Below are 23,614 nucleotides of genomic sequence, written 5' to 3' on the forward strand. Positions count from 1 at the left end.
GAAATCCTCAATAAATAAATAAATTTAAAAAAAGTGGATGCTTTATATTAGGGGCATAGATATTCAGGATTGAGACTTCATCTTGATGAATTGTTCCTCTTATGAGTATAAAATGACCATCTCTATCTCTTCTCATTGATTTTAGTTTGAAGTCAGATTTGTTAGAAATTAGTATGGCCACATCAGCTTGTTTCTTAGGTCCATTGGCTTGAAAAACCTTTTCCCAACCCTTTACTCTGAGTAGATGTCTATCTTTGTGGTTGAGGTGTGTTTCTTGTAAATAGAAGAATGTTGGACCCTGTTTTCGTATCCAATCTCTTAGCCTGTGCCTTTTATAGGTGAATTGAGTCCATTGATATTAAGTGATATTAATGACCAGTGGTTGTTGACTCTGATTGTTATTTTTTTTTGGTAGTAGAGTTTGTGTGTTCCCCTTCTTTGAGTTTTGCTGCTGAAGGATTGCTAGTCATCTGAGTTATTATAGGCAGTGTTGGCAATGTTGGATTCCTTGGGTTGTGATTTTCCTTCTATTACTTTCTGTAATGCTGGGTTTTTGGCTACATATTGTTTAAATTTGTTCTCATCCTGGAATATTTTGTTTTCTCCATTGATGGTGAACGAAAGCTTGGCTGGGTATAATAGTCTGGGCTTGTATCCATGGTCTCTTAGTTTCTGAAGTACCTCTATCCAGGACCTTCTGGCTTTCATGGTTTCCATAGAGAAGTCCGGTGTAAGTCTGATAGGTTTACCTTTATAAGTAACTTGCCCTTTTTCCTTTGCAGCTCTTAATATTCTTTCTTTAATCTGTATGTTTTGTGTTTTGATTATTATATGGCGAGGGGATTTTTTTTGATCCAGTCTATTTGGTGTTCTCTATACTTCTTGAATATTCATAGGAATATCTTTCTTTATGTTGGGATAGTTTCCTTCCATAATTTTGTTAAATAAATTTTCTGGGCCTTTGTGCTTTAATTCTTCTCCTTCTTCTATCCCTATTATTCTTAGGTTTGGTCTTTTTATTGTGTCCCATATTTCCTGTATGTTTTGTGATGAGAATTTGTCGGATTTGCTGTTTTCTTTGATCAGTGCATTTATTTTCTCAATCGTGTCTTCAGAGTCTGAGATTCTTTCTTCTATCTCTTGTCTTCATTGTTTATGCTTGTTTCTGTAGACTCTAACTCTGCTCGTTGCCCTAGATTTTCCATATGCAGTTGGCCCTTGGTTTGTGTTTTCTTCCTTGTCTCCATTTCAGTTTTTAATTCTTGAACTGTTTCCATTACCTGTTTGATTGGTTTTTTTTTTTTTTTTGGTTTCCCAGGGTATCATTTACGTATTTACTCATTTCTTCAAACTTTTTGTTATACTTCTCATCCATTTCTATAAGGGTGTTTTTTACATGCTGTTTAAGGGACTCTATCGCTTTCATAATGTCAATTTTTCCCCTTCTGTTGTCTGATCACTGGGTTCTGGTGTTTTCATGTTGTTTTTCAGATTGGTTGAGGAACTCCTGCCTTGGCGCCTGCCTATCTCTTCCTCCAAATGCTATCCTATGGATCTTATGGAACAGGATCAGGTTCCCTTGGTGGCCAGGAACCTCGTGAACAAAGGGCCTCCCTTGCTGCAGACAGGCTATTGAAGCAAAGCAATTCCCGCCGGCCCCTTTGCCCTCAGCACCCAGTCCCAGCACCCAAACAGGCTGAGCTGGCGGATCCCGTGGCCCCACAGAAGGGAGGAAAAAGGGAGAAGGTTCCTGGCTGCAAACTGGGATGTGTTAGGGAGAGAGAGGGCCCAGCAGAGGGGAGCAGCCCCTGCTGAATGACCAGGGAATGAAGGGAGTCGGGGAATGTCCTTGCTGTGTGTCCGGGCTCCTGCCGCGGGTCAAGAGCACATTGAGTCACTCTTCAGATGTCCACAAGTTCAAGTGAAAACTCAGTGCTTTTAGCAAAGCTTTTAAGGCCTACCAATTGGCAAGCACAACTGTTACAGCTCACATAGCAGAGGTCTTACCTACGTAAAAACAAACACGAAGACACTAATGTGTAACATCCAAAATTCATACTATCTAAACTTCTCTAGCTAACGCTTTTCTATGAAGAGGTAAGGGGCCCAGAGTTCTTTGTCTTCTATCCCCTGGCTGTCACTAACTGTCTTGGCTTTGCCTCTGTGTGGGCCCAAGTTCAATAACCAATGCCAAGAGATAACATACTGAAGGAAAGGCTTTCTCTACCCAGCAAGGAAGGATACATTGAATATTTCCAAAGCACAGTCTCCCCAGGGGAAAGAAGCAAAAAGGCTTGACTTTTTTTTTCCTTTCCTGAGAAAACTTCACATAGGACTATTGTTAGATGGAAACATCCCTTGAACATGATATACATACTGTGAATATTTCCAAAGCAATTTCTCCCCGGGGGGAAAAAGCAAAAATGCTTGACTTTCACATAGGAGTGTTGCTAGACAGAAACATCCTTGAGTATGAGATTATACTTATATATACCCCACACAGGAGTGTCATTAGATAGAAACATCCTTGAACATGATATACACATTTATTCATACTTACACATACTTCACCCAGGAGTATTGTTAGATGGAAGCATTCTCGAATATGCACATTTCAAGATCATGCATTGTTCAAAAGAGGGCAGAAAACTTGATATTGCAGTGAACGAAGTTCACCCTAGGTTACTATAAAGAGCAAGTCAGAGAGCCTGGGATGTTTTGTCTGATTCCTAAGTTTTTCTGGAGGAGGTTTTCCCAAACCAGTAAGTCTCACGGACAAGTTTCTGAGGGAGGCTGGACAGGCAACTCACTGAGTTCAGTTCCCAGCACACACAAAATCTTTGCAGGGATAGTAATAGTCATATAAGGGCATTAGCTTTCTCAGCTCCATAGTTGTAGGTGATTGTACCTACAAATTCCTGCCTGGTCCCACACATAATCAGAAGTACCCAAGTGACCTTGCTGTCCATGTGACAATTTGGATGAGAAATGAGGAGGAGAAGGGACAATAAATTTTCTGAGGAAAATATCTGTGAAGATAAACTTCCTAAGGACTATTAAGATGCCAATCACTATTCAGTTCTTCTTATAATTTTCGTTTGGTAATGTTAGCTTTTGGCACTGTTTCCACAGGTCTGAGAATACTTGAGGTCCCACCAGTCATTGTAGTTGTTGGAAACCCATCGATATTGAAAGTTAAGGTAGAAGGACGTTTTGACTTCGTTGATAGCTACCATTTGAAGGTTGAGGTTGCTAGCAATTATTTCCATAAAGTAAGAGAATTTTTTAAAATTATAAAACAATCTATTATCTGTAGAAAATATAGACATAGTAGCTATTAAAGACAAACTTAATCCTTCCATCAAGAGTAAGTAGCCGTAACATGTGTGGTATTTTATAAGACAGGGTGAAGGGTATAGAAATGTTACATAGGCATTCTGGTCAGGAGTATTGCATATCTTTAATTCCAACACTCTGGGGACAGGAGCGGGCAGAGATCTCTGAGAGTTTGAGACCAGCCTGGTCTACACGGTGAATTCCAGGCCACTCAGGGCTACATAGTAAGAGGATCTTAGAAGAAAAAAACCTTTCATATTTTTATATTTCTAAACCTTTTTTCCTGATTTTATCTTTTCTGTTCTCTTCATTGTTAATCAGAAATTCTCTCTAGCACTTTTATGCCCCCCTTCATTTTCTGTTTTTCTTCGTCTTCTTTTAGTTTTTTCTCCATACCCTGCCCCTCCTTGTTTCATTATTTTTTACTTGAAATGTTTTGAACCTTGAGCCACATTAATTTTAGCTATCTTATTTTATGTGGTTATTGATAGTAAAGTACTTAGCTTAAATAAATTTGATTACATTTTTGCATCAGATTTGGTTTGGTAATGCTACTCAAATGGGCAGTTTATGTCCCCTCCCAAAGTGACACAATCTACAATCACCTGGGAGAGCTGTGTCAATGAACTTGTCTAGATCAGGTTGGCCTATGAGCTCACTAAGAAATATTTTGTCAATTAGATTAACAAAGGTAACAAGACCCACCCTGGGAATAAGAAAACAAAGAAACAGTATTGACAAACTCCAAGACAAAAGCATTAGGGATTGGAACTGTGGCTCAGTTGGGAAAGTGCTTAACTGGCTGGCATAAAGCCAGGGATTAGATCCCAGCATCAAATATCTCAGGGATGTTAATGCATGCTTGTGGTCCCAGCACTTGGAAGGCGGAGGCAGGAGAAAAGACTCAACTTGTGCAAGTTATCCTCTGACCTGTAACACACACACACACACATGAAAAGAACCAACAAAACATGAGACTACCTCAGTCTGTGTCGGGAGTTTTAAATACCTAATTTAATGTTGTTCTGTATCATATTTCTTCTTTTCTTTTGGCTGACTTGCTACCTGCTTAGTTAACTCATTCACTGAAAACCAAAAATACATCTATCATATGTCATTCTCTGGTTTATTAAAATAATGTATCTGGGGTGTTTCCAGGATTCTAAACTTCATTTTCTGATGTTTCCAGGGTTCAACCTCAATAGGCCTGATTATATGGGAAGCATCTTCCGAGTGTCCTGTCTCTACCGTGGTGCCCACCATGAAGAGCAGCTGCGGCTACCTCAGGGATATGCACTATATTCCTCCACGACACATACCACATGAAGCCTGGGCTAGCGGCGTGCACAAGGACACACACGGTTTCAACATGATCAAAACTCTACCAGTAAGAAATCTAGCTATAGCACCCATAGGAGAACAAGCAGTAATTCTCTCCTGTGTGTTTCCATGACCATTCTGCCTTAGCATTTCTGAGGTGCTCTAGCACCTACAGCATTTTCAAACTGTGGGTCATTTTGAGAACATGATAGTGATGGTCCATTTCTAAACTGCAAAAACCTTCTGAAATAATTGTTTTTCTTACTAACTTCTCTTCACCATCAGTGTCATTAAGACGATGATGGCATAATATTGGGCTTTTGTGATTCATGCAGCTACTTTACCTTAGAGTGACTTGTCTCAAACAAATTACCTAATTGGTCCTAGTTTTCTATGTGTTTGGGTTTGTTTTTTGATTTTTCCTTGATCAAGTTACAAAATGTTTTTCAGTTCTCCCATTTCAATATAATTTTTGCTTTTGTTTTGTTAGTATTTGTGAGTCTTTAATTTTGTTTTTCTGTGTATGAGAGTGGCCAGTATACATGTGTGCAAGTGTGTGTGCAGGTATGTCTGTGCAGGTATGTTTGCTCATGTAGTGTGGAGGCTAGCAGTCAACATCAGAATATCTTCTTCCATTGTTTCTCTGCCTGATTTCTAAGACAAGGTCTCCCATTGAGCCTAAAGATCACCATTTTTCTTGAACTGGCCAACAAGCTCCCAGGATAGGACTGTCTCGGACCCCAGCATTGGGGCCATGGGTTGTGCTGGAATTGGTTTTTCACTTGGGTACTGGGACCCAAACCCAGGCCCTGACACTTTGTATAGCAGATGCTTCCAGCTGAGGCATCTGATCAGCCATTTTTATTGTGTTTTATTTTATTTGGGGATTCTTATGACCACTTTAAAACCACAAATTAGCTCATGTGCTGCTTTTAGTTTTGTGACAGGATAAATAAGAAAACTTGAAGGTATGTTCTAACCACATCCCTGAGCCATGTCTCTACAATTCTGGGACACACCTGCATTAATTCTACGACAGCTGTTTAAGTAGTAAAAGTCATTTTCCCCTCTTTACAGAGTTCATATTATATCATCATGGGGTAACATTTTTGGAGCTACAGAAACTTAGGTGTAGGGTTACTGAAGAGGAGAAATTGACTGTGATACTGGGGCTAAACAGGAAATATTTGCACGGGATGATTGTCTGGAAAAATAAAATACTGATGTTTTGGTGAATAATAATGTGTGGCCCTTTTTCTTTATTTAATCACTTGCAGGTAAACTACAGACCTCCATCTAATATGGGAATTTCTATTCCACTCACAGATAATTTTTATCATGCAGACCCTAGCAAACCCATACCAAGAAATCTATTTCACAAGTCAAAGGTAAATAATTTGTCTATAAATGGACTAAGTAGTATCTGTTTTATATTTACTCATATTTATAAAAATATTACTCTTATATTTATAAGAAAGCACTATGCTGATGAGAAGGCTTAGCTCCATCAAGACTGAACCTCAGTTTGAACCCCAGGAAATTGTGGAAGGAAAGAACTGATTCCTGCTAGTTTGCTCTGGACTCCACCCACTCCATGACATATGCACATCACACACACACACACACACACACACACACACACACACACATGCACACACAGAGATACACACAATACATTCATATTTATTTGGTAACTTGCAATGTTAGAAGAGAAACTTTATTCAGATGGCGCATCCTCACAGTTCTGGGAATTTAAAGAGAAATTTCAGCCACTTTTATTACTCCAGGACAACTGCTGTCCCCTGTTCAGCCTCTGCTGCTTTGGCCCTTCAGCTACACTCACACTACTTTCCAGCTGTGGTGGTTTGATGTAATTGCCCCCATAAACTGATCGGGAGGGGCACTGTTAGGAGGTGCAGCCTTGTTGGAGAAAGCTTGGTCTTGTTGGCGGGGGCTGGATGACTCAGCCCTTTAATCCAGACTGAGACTGAGCGCACACCTCTAATCTGGAGCCCACCTTCTGTGGGTCATGGTGTCTCCTCCCAGCAATAGAACACTGACTAAGACAGCAGCCAAGAAGCTGAGGCTGACTCTCTCCTTGATTCTTGGCTCCCATGTAGATTTAAAGGCCACAGGTAGAGGAAGAGCCTTGTTTTTCTGAGAGGAGGGCTTAGACCCAGCTCATGTCTTTCAGCCTTGTAAACTGAATGGTGTCCAAGAAGGGAAGGCGACTCTTTGTTCTAACGTGAGCACGTTTAGACTCCTGCCATGTTAGTCCTAGAAAAGAGGCTGGCTCCTTGGTCTTGGCACCACCTTTCTCCAGGAGGAATGAGCATGACAGAACACAGGGAGGCATAGGGCTCAGAGAAAAGGCCTCAGAGAAAAGGATCTGGGGAGCCTCTGGTGCCTGCTATGCAAAGAGACCAGCATGCACTACAGAAAATTAGCATTTATCTTGCTGAGAATGATTAACATCTGCCAGTCACATTCAAAATTTGGGGTACCAGCCCCTCAGATCCCTTCAAGGTCCAGCTAAGGTGCTGCAGTTGGCAATGAAGATATAACTAAGGGATGAAGGAGAAAATGAATTAACTCACATGCGATTCTCCTGCAGATGTCTGTTTGTTCCTCTTCCTTGGCCTCCATTCTATTCTTCTTTCCTAACTGCCTCTAATTTCTTAGCTCTAGTTTTCTATCTTAATTCCAATTCTCTGCTATCTCCTCCTCCCCCTTCTTCATTTTCCTATCTCTTCTAACTTCTGGAATACTTCTGCTCCAGCTTCTGTTCACTTTTTGTTCTTACCTAGCTATAGAGACCATAAAATCTTCCAGGCATAGAGAGTGACCAGTCAGCCTATATAAACAGACAAGTGAAATTTTATGGCCCTTGGTCCATTAGCACTTTTGCCAAAAGTTGCAAATTCTAAGGGCCTTTTAGATTGGAAGTTTACACTACTTTCTCTAAGCAGTTGGAACACAGAGGAGACCCAAGCCTCTAAATGATCAGATCCAGAGTTTGATGCCGATCAGAGTTACCAGTGGAGGTTCGTCCTCCTCAATGCTGGGGGTTGATGGTTAATTATTTTCTCTGAGAGTAAGAAATAAGTAGTAAATCTCCTGAACTAAAATCATCAATGAATTGAGGTGAAGTGAGCATGCGGAGTTAGGAGTCTTTTAATAAAAGGTTAGTTTGAGGTCATTTTTTTTTTAATCTACTGTGAGGTAAAACCGGGTCACACTTATTTTTTCTATCTATCTGTGCAGCTTTGGGCATGTAATAATTTTATGCCCTTGGATATCTGGGAATGTCTTAAATGGAATACATTTGCCTGGATCCTAAACATTGCCAATAAAGATAATCTCAGGAAAGCCGATCTCTGCATTTACACTGAAGAAAGGAACAGAGACCTGGTAGTGGGAAGCAGGTTTCTTGATTGTGTGATTATTTTCACACAAAGTTAGGAACTGTAATCCATAAACCCCAGTTGTCTAGGGGAAATTGTGCCCAATAAAGGATCAACTAGTTCTGAACTGTGGGAGGTAAGTCCCAAATCTGTAACAGAAGGGGCTAAGCTACAAAGAGAAATCTATAGCAAGAAACAGTCACTTTATTCACAAAGCAATAATTCCAACATGCTTGCATCATGGCCTCATCCTCCAGTACAGAGTCCCTGACTCTGATGGGTTGACCTTGAGAAATGCGGCTGAGTAATTACTGGATGATTCAATGGCTTGCAGCATTCTAAAGGGAATACTTGGCTTTGGCTTCACACCTGACTCTTGTCAATGAAGGCAGGGAGACAAAGCCTGAGGAATTCCCCCTTAGGCCCTCCACTGACTGAAGCCACAGAAAAGCATTCCAGCAAGAGTCAGACCCAAGAAGCACTCAGTTTGGGTAGTGAAGTCAATTCATGCTGCACACCTTAGACTTTAGCATTGTTAACCTCTATTTTTCAAAGAAAGGGACCTTAAGTGTCATAGTTATGATTATGACTGGAAAAATTACATTGCTAAAAGGTGCTATTTGCCGCCATGTCAAAGACTAAATGAAATTTAAAATCAGATCAGGCTTTAAAAGTAAGCTTTTCAATAGCATATGCACTTGCTGGTTTATCTCCCTTAAGTATTTCCTATTTGTCTGATGCGTTGGGGGCCACCAATTCCAGCATGCTAGGGACAAAGGCAGATGCATCTCTGTGAGGTGTCAAGTTGAGGGCTTGACAGGTCCAGCCTGGTCAAGTGAGAGAATTTCCTTTTGTAAATGAAAGGTTAAGGGTGTTTGTGAGGTTCATTATTCAATTTTCAGGGTGAGAATGCCATGCTATTGTAGTTCAACTCAAAGGCCACATGAATTTGACCCTAGGCACACCCGGTCCTCTTGTTTCAATATTCTGGTGTGACAGATCACTCAGAAAAAGGATTATTGTGTTTGTACAAAATCCCTATATATTTGATTCTTTTCATATTTGTTTAAGTTCTTGGCTATAAGCCAAAGAGAAATACAGATTAGGTTCTGGGCTAAGGGTCTTCCCCTTCACCGGTCCCCTTAAAATCTCTGTTTCTGCATCGTTCTTCCACATGACTGCCCCCAGCTCACTCTCTCCTAACCATGTTGGCCTCCTCTCTGTTTCTCTGATATATGTCACCTCAGGCCTTTGCAGCTGCAGAGGAGCCTTTCATCTTCTGTCAGAGTCACCTCACAGTCCCCCTTGTCACTTTGGCTTTAATGCTCTGCTTAAAGTGAGGCCTTCCCTGACCAATCCATGTAGAATGATAACCCCAGCTCCACCATCCCTGATTCTCTATTTCTTCCTGTTTTCTCCATATCGTGTTACTATTCTAGACATTTTACTCCTTTGTTTTATTTTTGTGTCTCTCTGACACCACAAGGAAGTCAGCCCATAAAACAAGACTTATTTCTTTTTGATTTGCTTTATTTTCCTGTTATTGATGGTCAAGGCAAAGTCTTGGACATGCCAGCCAAAGGTTGTGTTTGTTTTTGACTTATTTTTACTATATCCCCAGTAGTCCAATGAATCAGATAAAGAAGTGTTCAGAAATTGATGGTACACACACCCACACATACACACACACACACATACACACACACCCACACATACACACCCACACATACTCCCCCACACACATACCCCCCCCCACACACACGTAAATTCCGCAGTTCAAGAGCCAAAGTCAGAAATGTCAGGAGTTTAATGTCAGCCTGAGTGATAATGCCAGTCTGAGGCTTCTTTTTGTTTCAGAGATAGACACTGTTTGAAAAAAAAACAAACAAGAGTTGAACAAACTAATAATATACATTGCATGCATGTTTGTATACACACAGAATATCCAGAGGTTAACATACCTCTTGCAGAATCTTGGATTTAAGGGCAAGAAATTCTCCTCCAACAGTGAATCACTAAGACACTGAGTTTTCCAACTCCATTTTCTCCCAAAGATAAAACCTGTTTTATTCCTATAACTATTGCGTGTATATTCTTACTTTCTTGGAGTTCCCCTCCCCACGATTTCCCTGGGTGCTAAGTTGGAAATATGTATAATTCATACCAAGTAATTAAGAGTGACATCTGACCCTTGGTTTATTTTGTTTTGTGTTGTCGAACAAGGTCTTGCTTTATAGTCCAGGCTGGCTCAAACTTGCAATGTAGCACAGGCTGACTTTGTACTTCTGATCAAAGTGCCGAGTCGAAGTGCTGAGTATACTGACATGTGTCAGCACAGCTACCCATGAAGAAGGTTTGTAATGCAAGTTTTGGGGATGTGACAGTTGTCCACATCAGCACATCAGTGTTATCAGACACTGGTCAGCACTAAGTGACTGCCCATACATGCATGATACCTGGTGTCTTCATGGGCTTTCAGTCTAGTCAGAGAAACTTGCTATGAAATGATGTCACAGAAAGGACGTTGTGTCTTTTGTGCAGTGTTTCTGAGCAGGATGTCGATGAGCAAACTGAAAGAATTTTTGTTAGGTTACAATGCAGAAATATTGTTGCATTACTACTTTGATAATCCCTCCTGGGCAAGCACTGTGTACAGATCTCCACACTCACAGCCTCTTATTGTATCATTAGTGAATTTTCTTCTTTTCTTGAAATTTTATTATTCAGATTGTAAATATTTCCTAAGCACTTAATTTGGAAAAACTACAAATGATGAAAACAGGTCACCCTCTGTTACTTCTGTCTACAGGAAACTGGTAAATACAAACAGTGTGCTAACGCTACCAATCGGGAAATGTGCAACTGCTCAGAGAAACACAAGCTTTCCGATTTTCTTGATGTCTCAGATTGCAAAGAAAAGGTAAGATAAATTTTTAAAAAATATTTATTTATTTATTATGTATACAATATTCTGTCTGTGTGTATGCCTGCTGGCCAGAAGAGGGCACCAGACCTCATTATAGATGGTTGTGAGCCACCATGTGGTTGCTGGGAATTGAATTCAGGACCTTTGGAAGAGCAGGCAATGCTCTTAATCACCGAGCCCTCTCTCCAGCCCAGGTAAGATAATTAGTAATTACCTGATGATGACGTGTTTCCTATTCCCATGATTGAAAAGGTGCCTTTTAGTTAGACATGAAAACACAGACATGGGGGTTAGAGGCAGAGCTGAATGGGTAAGAGTACTTGATGCTTTTGCTGAGGACCCAGGTTCAATTTCCAGAACCCAAGGCAGCTCACAGACTTCTATAACTCTAGTTCTTGAAGATCTGTTGCCTTCTTCTGGCTTCCACAGGCACTGTATGGATACAATTTAGAGACAGACATGCAGGCAAAAACCTCTATACATTAAAACATATCTTTAAAATAATAATAATTAAATCTCACAAGTGGAAATAATGCCTATTATGACTTACAACTAAATATGACATAGCTAAAAGTATTGGACTTTTGTACCTACAGGAATTAAGTAGACTTAACCCTGAGTAAAACAAATACCTGCCCTGACTTCTCCATTGCATGCAATGCATATAAAAATACATATGTAGACACACTTGTCTGTGTGACAACGATGTATAACTAATGAAGCGCAATACCATATAATGGTGAAATCTGGTTCATTACAAAGTTTTATAGCTAGTATGCCCATGTTCTTGAGCATAAAGTTTAAAGTCTTTGTAATCCAGAGTTCAGTCTAGCAGCAGTCACAAATAATGACAATATAAGAGATCTGTGGTGCTAACTCAAGAGGACAGAGTGCTTCCTACCCACGCATGGAAACAACAGTTAAGATCCTCAGCACCTATAGAAAACTGAATGCATTTGTTGACTCACCTGTGATGCTAGTACTTGACAGACTGAAGTAGGTAATCTCCAGGCTAGACAGCTAGCTAGATGAGCCAAAGTGGTAAGCTCTGGGGTCAGCAAGAGACCCCACCTAAGCAAATAAAGTAGCAAGTGATCAAGGACGACACACAAAGGACATATGCTCCTTCATAGCCTTGAATGCACACAATATGCACACCTACATGAACAAACACCACACATGAGCAAATATGCAAAAAAAGGCAGTATAATTGGTTAGTTAAGCAAATAAGTTCTGGGGCCTAAGAGGTGGTTCTGTGGATAAAAGCACTCACTCTAAAAGGAAAAGGATATGAGTTTTAACACCTGCCTTCATGCAATTGCTGGGCATGGCCACATGTCTCTGCAATCCCAGTGTTCAGGCATTAGAGATACATGGATCCAGTGAGCTCACTGATCATTTTTCTAAATTTATTTTACACGCTGACTGCCGTTCCCTCCACCCCCTGCTATCAAAGTCTTTCCCATCTACTCCTCTTTGATTCAGGAAGGGCAGACCTTCCATGAAAGTCAACAAAGCATGGCACATCAAGTTGAGGTAGGACCAAGCTTCTCCCCCTGTATCAACCTTGGGCAAGGTAATCCAGGATGGGGAACTGGTTCCCAAATGCTAGCTAAATGTCAGGGACAAGTCCTGATCTCACTGCTAGGAGTCTTACAAACAGACCAAGCTATACAACTATCACACAGAGGCAGAGGGTCTAGGTTGGTCCTATGCAGGATCCCTAACTGTTGGTCCAGAGTCCATGAGCTCCCAGGATCTTGGGTCACCTGCCAATATGCATTCCTCTGTCATGACCTTGACCCCCCTGTATTCTACAGTTCCTTCTCCCTTTCTTCAGTAGGACTCCTGGAGCTCATTCTAGTGCTTGGCTGTGGATCTGTTGATGGAAGCTGCTTGTTTATTTCCCGGCTGCCCAGACCTGAAATAATCACACAGAAACTATATTAATTGCAATACTGTTTGACCAATAGCTTAAACATATTTCTAGCTAGCTCTTACATCTAAAATCAATCCATTTATGTTATTTTATATTTTACCACGAGGGTCGTGGTTTACCAGTACTAACGCACAGGTGTCTTTCTCCTCTATTGGCTGGCTACATAGCCTCTCTGACTCCGCCTACTCTTTCCTCCTCTAACTGCTTGGAATTCCTGCCTTGCCCTAGTCTGCACTACAATAGACCCAAAGCAGAGTCTTTATTAACCAGTGGTATTCTCAGCATACAGAGAGGAATCCCACATCACCTCCCTTTTTCTGTCTAAAGAAAAGGAAGGTTTTAACTTTAACATATCAAGATTACATATAACAAAACAGTTATCATCAAGAATTATAGTTACAATATTTATATCTACTTTATCTTTTATCATAATTAAAGAATATTATAACTATAACTATCTATTCTTCTACTTCGTCAAAGACCCCAGAAGGACGTAATATTACCTAAGTTAACAGTAAGTACATTGTAAGCAACTTCCAAAATTCTAGAATTGACAGAGACATCTTGCTGCCTGGACAGTCACCCCAAGTTCTTCTGTATCATTGGGGTACTCAGCTTCAGCCTACAGGCCTGTAGTATCTGGCAGACTTTTCCATAAAGCAAGAATTTTAAAGACAGTTCCACCTATATTGGAAGATTGTCAGTCACTTTCCTCTGTGTCCTGCAGAATGTCTGGCAGACTCTTTTATGAAGCAGGAACCCTAAAGGACCATCTGACCTTTAGGCAAGATCAGCAGTTATTTTTCTGTGGGTCCTGTATGTCTAGTTTATATAGCATAACATCAAGCAGTCCAGAAAAGAACAGTCTCTTGCCCAAATGGCTCTCTTCAATGCCCATCTTCCTCTTGAAATAATTGGTGCTTCCAGGAGCAGATGTGTCTCTTTGTCATGAAAAGTCCTAAGTTTTTCAAACATTTAAATGCCATATTCTGTTAAGTCTTTGAAAGGATTGAAGAATACCTATCTAATTGAAATATATCTCTATATATCTAGAAAGGCTAACTAACATGACTACAAGCTTGACTATAGCAGATGATTATCCATTAACCTTTATTTCTTAATTATACATTAGATTTTTAAATGAGCTGCACAAACATAATACCTTAATCAAGAGAAGAAATATACATATAAAAAATTTGACCTTAAATCTATATCAATAGATCAAGATCCATACCAATGCAAAGTATTCATCTCAACAGCATATCCCACTTTAAATGTAAACAAACATTTATAAACAATACTTGGGAATTTGGGCACAGTTCTCTCCAAATGGCTTCCTGCTTTTTGTTGGGTGAAGTAATTTTAGATGTTCATGGAGATCTTTTAGGGGGTCTTGTCCCATTGAACCATATTAGTCTGGAAGGAATCCACAAGATCTCATCTTCTGTGGAAACAAAAGCAGAACCTCTTTTCCAAAGCAACATATACTTAGACCCAAATTTTGAAGTCAAGATACTTTTAAAATACATATGTTGGTTTAGCTTAGCAGCCCCCAGAATCAAATATATCTCTATAGTCAAAAGATTCAAAGAAAACATGATAATATACATAATCTGGACTCTATGTAATATTCCCTCTTTATATGGCTTATTTTTCTTATTCTATTTACTTTTTCTACAAGTATAATATTTATTTTATTATCTTCTTTAATTTATGACTGTCTATACTCTGTCTCTTTACGTCTTTTATTATTAAAAACTATTTACTTTTATAGCTGTATATACTCTTTTTCTTTTCTCTCCCAAGCCTATGTATATTTTTGTGTCTTATTCAGGGGTCTTTTATGTCTGAATCTGTCTTATTTTGTATCTGTAATCCTTTTCTGATGATAAGACCTTCTTAAAATGTGAAGCGTGGATAAGGAAAATGTACATTTACACAATGGAGTACTACACAGCAGAAAAAATAACTATATCTTGAATTTTGCAGGCAAATGGATGGAGCTAGACATCATTTTGAGTGAGGTAATCAGACGCAGAAAGACAATTATCACATATACTCACTCACAAGTGGTTTTTAAGCATAAAGCAAAGAAAACCAGCCCAAAAATCACAATCCCAGAGAACCTAGACAACAATGAGCACCCTAAGAGAGACATACATGTAAGATCTAATCTACATGGTTAGTAGAAAAAGACAAGATCTCCTGAGTAAATTGGGAGCATGAGGACCTTGGGAGAGGATTGAAGGGGAGGGTACAGATAGGGTGGGGATCAGAGAAAACTGTAGAGCTAAATAAAAATCAATAAAAGAAATGTGAAGTGGTGTGCCTAGATTAAGGCTGCTTTGCCTTTTGAATTCACCCAGTCCAACATGGCAGAGGTCTGTTCAGAACCAGCACTGTGAGCCATGCTCACAGCCCCATTTCCAGGCACACAGTGGGTCTATGTTGCCATTAAGCAAGTTGTAGCACTCAGCTAACTAATCCCATTTAAGTGCTCAGCCTCCTGAAAAAGTCAGGGCTGTTCATTCAACTAGCACAAACCAGGAATCTGCCATTTTGAACCACACAGGTTTTTTTTTTGTGCCACTAATACTGAATTAGGAATACCTCTCTTAAAGGAGCCATGGTACCCCTGCTTGCTGCCAGCAAACATAGCCCTTCTTGAAAAAAAAAAGTATGGCTACCAAGAAGCTGTGCTTGGCACCCATTTTTGTGCATCTAGAAATCCTCTCTCTCTCTCTCTCTCTTTTTTTAAAAATCATTTTTAGGTCTTATGTGGATTCATGCTCCAGATGGTGGATGCCATTCTGTTGATGGTGGCCGCTTGTTTGTTTCCTGGCCACCCAGACCCAAAATAATCACACAGAAACTATACTAATTACAATACTGTTTGGCCAATAGCTTAAGCTTATTTCTAGCTCGCTCTTACACCTTAAATTAATCATTTCTATTATTCTGTGCATCACCACAAGGTCAGGCATAGCAGCAAGGTCCCAGAGAGCTCCCACAGGAGGCGTTCTCCCTTGGTGGTACCATGGCATCTCTGTGACTTCACCTACTCTCTCCTTCTCTATATGCTTGGAATTCCCGCCTTGCCCTATTCTGTGCTGCAATAGACTGAAACAGATTCTTTGCTAACCGGTGGTATTCACAACATACAGAGGGGAAACCCATATCATGGATCTCTACATCTACTTCCATTAGTTACCGGATAAAGGCTCTCTGATGACAATTAGGGACTTACCAGTCTGATTACAGTAGATGGCCAGTTCAGGCACCCTATCCACTATTGTTAGGAGTCTTATCTTGGATCATCCTTGTAGATTCCTTGGAGTTTACCTGGCACCAGGCTTCTCCCTAACCCTGAAATGTCCCCGGCATCAAGACATCTTTTTACTCTCCTTCTCTGTCCTGCCCCCAAACAACATCCCACACCCAGCCCACTCAACTAAGTTCCCATCCTCCTGTCCCCTCAACCCTGCTCTAGTTTATCCTGAAGATCTCTTCTATTTTCCCTTACTAGGGAAATCCATTTGTCCCTCTTTAGTGCCTGCTTGCTATCTAGACTCTCTGAGGCTATGGATTGTAGGTCAGTTATCCTATATTTCACTCCTAATATCCACTTATGAGTGAGTACATACCATGCTTGTTTTTCTGGGTCTGGATTTTCTCACTCAGAATGACTTTCTAGTTCCATCGATTTGCCTGCAAATTTCATGAGGTCATTGGGGTTTTTTGTTGTTTGTTCTTTTGTTTTGTTTTGAAGCTGAGTAGTACTCCATTGTGTAAATGTGCCACGTTTATACAAAACAATAAGACTCTGTGTATGTTTCATTTGGTAGTTCTGTGATAGGTCCCCCCCAAAAGCCAAAAGAGTAAAATAACCAAAAACAAACATTCTGAGAAATAAAAACATCCTATTTATAGTATCTGATGATAGAGAGGGTTGGAAGGAGGGAAGAAGGAAGGAACAAAACCTAAACCTCTTAATTAAAATTTTTTAAGACAATGAAGAACGATACTGAAGAAAGCGCTAGAGGATGGAAGAGCCTCCCATGTTCATGAACCAATGCAAGCAATGCTGTGAAATGGCTCAAAGCAATCTACACATTCAATGCGATCCCCATCAGAATTCCAGTGCCATTCTTTACATGAGCAGGAAAGCAATCCCCAAATCCACAGGGAAGGTCAAGCACTCTTGAATAGACAAAGACATCTTAAACAGAGTAGTGATGGAAAGATTCTAATGCCTGATCTCAATTTATAGTAAAGCCAGTACTGAGGAGATGGCTCATAGGATGGAGATCTGTTGCATTTGTCACCAGGTCAGACATCCTCGTTCAGCCTCTGGGATCCATATGGTAGAAGGAAAGAATTTTCTTCTCCAAGTGGTCCTCTGACCTTCACGTGCACTCTGTGACATAGGAGCGTGTGGACACATACACACACATGCAAACACACAAAATTAATAAGAAGAATAAAATACTAATAAGTTAGTTTAACTTAATGTTTTTAAGACTGCCATGTGGCCCAGCTGTACCACTCGTGGATATACACCCAAAAAACTCAGTCGCTATACAACCAGAGATGCATGCACATACATGCTTATTACTGCAGTGCTCGCAATAACTAAGAAGGGAATCCATTCTAAATGTCATCGACACATGGACAAACAATATGCAGTGCAAGTGGACCTTTCACCACAAAGAAGCATTGAATCATGGCATTGCAGGAAGATGGAATAGTACTGGAGATCGTTATATTAAGTGAGATAAGTCATGATCACAAGAGAAGTGCTATGTTTTTCCCCATACAAAGACTCTACACTTAATTGGGAGAGTAGAAAGTAGAAAATGGACCACACCAGAGGAGGAAGAGATCTTAACTGGGTGCACAGATAAGAGAATTTATCTGACATAAAGACAGAAGGGAGGTCTATCTGGGGAAAAGTGGACCGGCAAGAGGAATGCAAAAAACAAAACAAATCAAGAATATATATCACTTACTAACCTTAAACATTGTTTCTAAATCTTCTGAATCTCATTACCATGTTTGCTGCTGTGGAATTTGTATGAATTTTGTTGCTGTAAACTGTTTTCACGTCTGAAAGGCAGAGACTGTATAAAGCATTCCACTTGGAATAGCCAAGGTTCTGTGAAAATGTCATTCATTTCTTGACCAGGAATTATAGTATTGAACTTTCCACACTTACATGCATTCATGGAATTTGTATTTTAGGTTCGCCGTTTCAAGTTTCCAGTCACACAGTTACCAGTTGTTTTGGAAATTCATGATGAAGAAAAAAAATTCCTCGCGGGACCTCCATATTTGGTTACCGTGACTGAACTGAATATGAGGCAAAACTGGCAAATAAGTATGTGTTCTGTCTTCTGTCTGTATCTACAAGCCATTCTATTATTGCTGTTTTGCTTAATGAGTGCATTGCAAAGCTTGTTCACTGAAATAACCTGGAGTATTTCAGAAGAGGATTTGAATCATTGGCTTGTTCACATTTACCTCTATCATGTCCTCTTACATTCTCATCACTTCCAGGAACCTGGATTCAATGGTATACGGCCAGTATTTTTTAGATTTGAACTGCAGGACTGGAGAGATTGCTCAGTGGTTAAAAGAGTATACTGCTCTCTCAGAGGACCCATGTCAACTAGTTCATATAACTGTAACTTGAGCTTCAGGAGGCCCTATGACTGTGTTTCTGCAGGGGCCTGTATGTACCCACATGCAAACATAATTATAAATAAATCTTTAACACATACTATAGCATGGAAACACATCTGAGAGTCTTGTTGTAGATTAGTAGCAAAAATTAAGTTTGTGCTGTGTTCCAGTTGAGTATCTTTACTATTTATTATGAGAGCAGCTAACTAAATATTCTAGGTGTTGCCTGATATTCTAAACATACGCTTCTAATTATCTAAGGAAGTTTTGTGAAGATCTATTTAATTGAATGTGGTAGTATACAGTGGTAATCCCAGTACCTGCTAGGTAGAGGAAAGAGTTTAAGGTCAGTTTTACTTCTATAGCGAGATGGGACCAGCCTGGGTTATGTGACATTGTCCCAAAAAGAAGGAAGAAAGAAAAGAAAGAGAGTGGGGATTTTATGGTAAAAGAGCCCCAAAGAGACAAATATATTTTACAATACAAAAGGAAATTTTCTTAAATTCAGTTTTACCTCAAAGATACAACTTTCACTTGCATATTTTGTGTTTATTTATGTGTAAATATTTTCAGGTACTAGATAGATAAATGGATAGATGATAGATAGATAGATAGATAGATAGATAGATAGATAGATAGATAGATAGATAGATAGACAGACAGACAGACAGATATATAAGGGCTGGGGCTGGAATTCAGTGGTAGAATGTTTGAAGCCTTAGGTTCAATTCCCAGGGTTGCCCCACAATAAGACAGGAAGATAGACTGACCTATTGGTGAAGACAATTGAAACTTTGATTAGTCGTCATTCTATCACTATGTTTGCAGACAACTGGTAGTCAGTGAGTCTAGCTCTCACAAATTTACTTTTTTATTACTTTTCTATTTAATGTTTTTCTTTCTTTTTCCCAGTCTGATCACAGATTCCTCTCATACCCTCTTTTCTTCCTGATCCCTCCCCAAAACCTCCCCTCTTGCTCCCACTACCCATTCTCTCTCCTTTCTTATTCAGAAAGGTTACCCTACCAAATTGAATGCCCTCTTGAAGTCCAGGAAAGAAAGCAAAGCTCCCATTTTCCATGATTAATATTCCCAGTTTCTGTGGTATCCTGGTGGGTCTTACTAGGTTTGGAGAATTGACTTTGAAATATGGAAGCCATTTTGTAAGCCGACTCAAACCCTTAAGGTCACATGGTGAGAGCATTCCCAATAGAAGGAGCTTAGGAGACAACCAGGCTTGAGTTACTTTCTCTAGCTCCTCTCACCATAGCGTTCTAACACCTATAGCAGTTCCCTTGTTTAGAAAAAATGACAAGATAGGTGGGAAGAGCTGCTTCCTTCTCCTGCAGAACCCATAAGGGATCCCATTGTGCAACTCTACTGCTGTTTTGGGAAAATCATTTGCCTTCCACTATGAAAACCATAAAACCATGATATGCCAGGATTGGTTTCTCATGAGTCAGAGTCTAGAAAGAACTCAAACTGCAGCAAGGTGGTCAGACACTCTCTCCCTGAGGAGGACATTGGGGCAGTGTGAGGCAATTAGTTAGTCTACTTCCCCATGAAGAGAACTGAGGTTGTAGTTTGGCTTTAGAGGGTTTCTCTACTGTGAAGAAGGCACTAGGATTTAATACCCAGTACCAGAATTTTTAAAATTACTTTTTGATGAATATGAGTGTTTTGCCTAGGTGTTTGTGCATCACGTGCATGCCTGTTGCTCTCAGAGGCCAGGGGAGGCAATCAGATCCTAGAACTGGAGTTACAGATGATTGTTAGTTGCCATATGACAGCTGGGAATAAAGTCCACGTCCTCTACAAGAGCAGACAATGCTTGTAATCACTCAATCCACTCTTCAGTCCACAAGTATATGATAATTTTTAGAAATAAAAATAGGCAATTCTCCCTTGACCCCACATCCAGGCTAGAGTGTGTTGTATTTGCTGGATCTTTGAGACGTCCATATCCATGCTCTGGAGTATGTTTTGCCTTCTTCTGAGTGTCTCTTTTTCCTCTTAGCCCTTCTGCTTAAGCCTATATTAAAGTGTCTTTTGTGAAACCCAACTCTAAAGGTATTTACAATGTCAAACATAACTAAGAGCCTGAGCTGCCTTAGTAACATCACACAATAGAATCTTTCATTGTATCCTAATGTATATAACAACTTTTATGCAAAATATAAAAATGTAAGTTTTCTAAATGTATTTTGTATATTTCAGAGCACAACACTCCACTAAATGTTAGGAAAATGCAAGGCTACTTAGAGCCCATGCTTAAGACTGAAGTGTATAATCCTTTAGGGCTCAACCTAAGTATAATGGTGAGTTGACATCATTTTTCTTTTTACCATGGAGAGCTTAGAATAAGGCATGTGTGTCAAAGTCTACAGCTGGAGGATGGAGGGAAGAGCAGCTTTAAAGTATATAGAAAACTTTTCTTTGTCTTTATTCCCTGGTTGTCTTATTTCTAAGGGAATCTGAATGTTGAACAGGACATTAATTTGCTATTTTCTCAGAGATAGGCCAGATCAATTGACTAAAGGGAAGCAGAGGAGTTAGGGTCATAGAGATACATAAAGCCCAGGACAGTGTGAGAAACAGCGAGAGTGCAGAGGTAAGGTTAAAGCCACAGATATGAAGGCCAATTCAAAGTGTTCACGAAAGCCAGAAGGTTTTCTATTTTAGTTTCCTTCTGAAAATGAAAATGTGTCATTGAGTTCCTGTTTTAATCCCTCTTCATTTTATATGTGATGCTCATGACAAAAGCCATGGCACTCCTTGTGAATGACATCTCTGAATGTGGTGCCCACAGATATTGTTGTTTAAAGGAACACACACGTTGATACTGAGCTTAGTGTTTGTTCCACAGGGCTCTGAGCTGTTTCACTTCAAGCTGTCTGTGGTTCCCGGGGTCACCTTTTGTGAGTTAGTAGAAGAATTTCAGGTATAGTAAATGCATGAAGTATGAAATGAGATAATAACTGGGAAATGACACAACTCTTGTCAGTCCAAGTTATGGAGAAAGATAAAAACATGGACAGAATTTGTGTGCTGGATAGGGCTTGGACAGGGTGTGGGTGGAAAGAATGTTGAATGTCCACAGGATTCTTGGTGGAATTTTCCTGTCTGATTAATTGTGGGGCTCATACACTGTCCAGTGTTTTCAATTACTACACCCAGAAAATATAACCTTTTCCTTTTTCTTTTCAGATTTATGTTGACGAAGTTCCATTGCCTTTTCCAGGACATACACTCATTGCTGTTGCAACATCCGTAGTGATAGGGGGATTCGTTTTTATAGCATTTCTATTCCAACTGCGTAACATCCATCCACTGAGATCATTCCGGAGATATGTCAGAGGAAATACTGCAAATTCATCAAATATAAGTATCAGCTCATAAGTGAAAGTCTAGACAATGAACAAATGATAATCATCAATTGTCTATATTTCCTAGTTTTATTGAACATGTCCACAAAATACATGTATATTTTTAAAATACACGTTAGATGCAATGTTATAGAATTATTATACTATTATAATTCTAATTACTGTTGCTCAACAGTTCTACATTCCATTTTCTAATTTTCATTACATAAAAAATTATTTTAGCACTTGTGTGAGTTTTGTCTTTGTTCCTTTTTAAAGATTGTTTTAGAAAATATTAAATGGTCACCAACTCTCTGTGGAATGGGTGTTCCGCATCATTTAGCCTTGTGATCTAGAGCACATTTTGTAGGGCCAGGTTCTAGATAGAATAGTGGTACCATGAGGGCAGGCAATGAGAGGCTAGCCAGCATTTTCAGAGCCATGTAGGAAATAAAAAAAGAAGTCATTTAGGTCTTATAGAGAATGCCAAACCAGTTTGTGATACTAAAAAGAGGGGAAGGTGATTCCATCCATAGAGGAGTCAAAGAATACAGCAATCGAGCCAGGTGTTGGTTTCAAACAGGCAGCACACAGAACTCCAAAGGATTTGTCTCTGTGTGCTTTTGGTGAACCTGTTCCCAGGACCCAGAAAGTGATGGCTACAGCCTGGTATCAGACCTGGCACACATGGGGGAGATTCGTGAAGGAGGACATTTGTGGGTTCATTTGTGCATGGAGGAGGAACAGAGAGGACTACTCAGAAATGCCAGCCCCTCGGGGACTGTAAGCCTAAGATTAGGGGCATTTCCTTGTTTTATAATCACCCCTACTACCGAAAGTAAGATTATCATGAGTGAGAAGAGATCTCAGAGCCCCAGGAGTCATGAGCACTTACTAAGCAGATAAGCTTAAAGGAATCTTGGGGCTGGAGTCATGGCTCAATGGCTTGGAGCACCTGTTGCTCTTGCAGAGGGCAGGGGTTGAATTTCAGCACCCATGAAGTAGCTGACAACAGTCTGATTCTTCTCTATTGTACACGTATCTCACCAGCTCTCTCAGATATGGTTTCTCATCACTGTGACCTGACATAAAGAAATAAAAGGTAGAAAAACGTCCTGGGGCTCACAGTTTCCTAGAGTAGTCTAGCATGTTAGGGAAAATATGGTAGTGACATTAACTCCTATCTATGTTGGCTGAAGAACAAAGGAGCTGTTCATATCAACAGGTGTGTAACAGAAAGTTAACCAGAACTGTGGTCTATCTATAACCTGTGTCCACCATCTATACCCTCTGTCTAAACATTTCCACCTCTCCACAAACAATAGCAGCAGATGGAGACCAAGTTATCAAACAAAGGCCTGTGAGTAACCTTTAAAACATAATCCAAATCACTGTTAAGTAGCTGAATGTTCCTGTTGACCTCAACTATTTTGTCTTCTTTAATCACTTTTGCTAACATGCTAATTTGTCTTGAAAAGTCACTTAGAACCATCTTACTACTAGATACATACCTTGTTTTTAGATCTTCCCTGAATACTTCATAATAAGTTTATTTAATTTTCTTACCTGTAATGAGGTATGGTGACATAATAATCCCTGTAATCCCAGCAGTCTCGAGTTCGAGGCCAGCCTGGTCAACAAG

The 23,614-nt window shown here is 39.9% G+C and overlaps 1 protein-coding gene across 1 annotated transcript in view; it reads left to right on the forward strand.

Moving 5' to 3' along the window:
* The window catches only part of Catsperb (cation channel sperm associated auxiliary subunit beta), a 185,433-nt gene extending 163,259 nt beyond the window's left edge, over positions 1-22,174 (forward strand). The window contains exons 19-26 of the mRNA XM_013349585.1: positions 3,133-3,272; positions 4,526-4,723; positions 5,934-6,044; positions 10,870-10,980; positions 18,167-18,302; positions 20,825-20,925; positions 21,474-21,548; positions 21,815-22,174. Of these exons, the coding sequence (XP_013205039.1) occupies positions 3,133-3,272; positions 4,526-4,723; positions 5,934-6,044; positions 10,870-10,980; positions 18,167-18,302; positions 20,825-20,925; positions 21,474-21,548; positions 21,815-22,006 (1,064 nt within the window). The 3' untranslated portion in view covers positions 22,007-22,174. The remainder of the gene's footprint in view (positions 1-3,132; positions 3,273-4,525; positions 4,724-5,933; positions 6,045-10,869; positions 10,981-18,166; positions 18,303-20,824; positions 20,926-21,473; positions 21,549-21,814) is intronic.
* The last annotated feature ends 1,440 nt before the right edge of the window (positions 22,175-23,614 follow it).

The sequence above is a fragment of the Microtus ochrogaster genome, chromosome 1, assembly GCF_000317375.1.
Source record: "Microtus ochrogaster isolate Prairie Vole_2 chromosome 1, MicOch1.0, whole genome shotgun sequence".
NCBI classification, from domain to species: Eukaryota; Metazoa; Chordata; class Mammalia; order Rodentia; family Cricetidae; genus Microtus; species Microtus ochrogaster.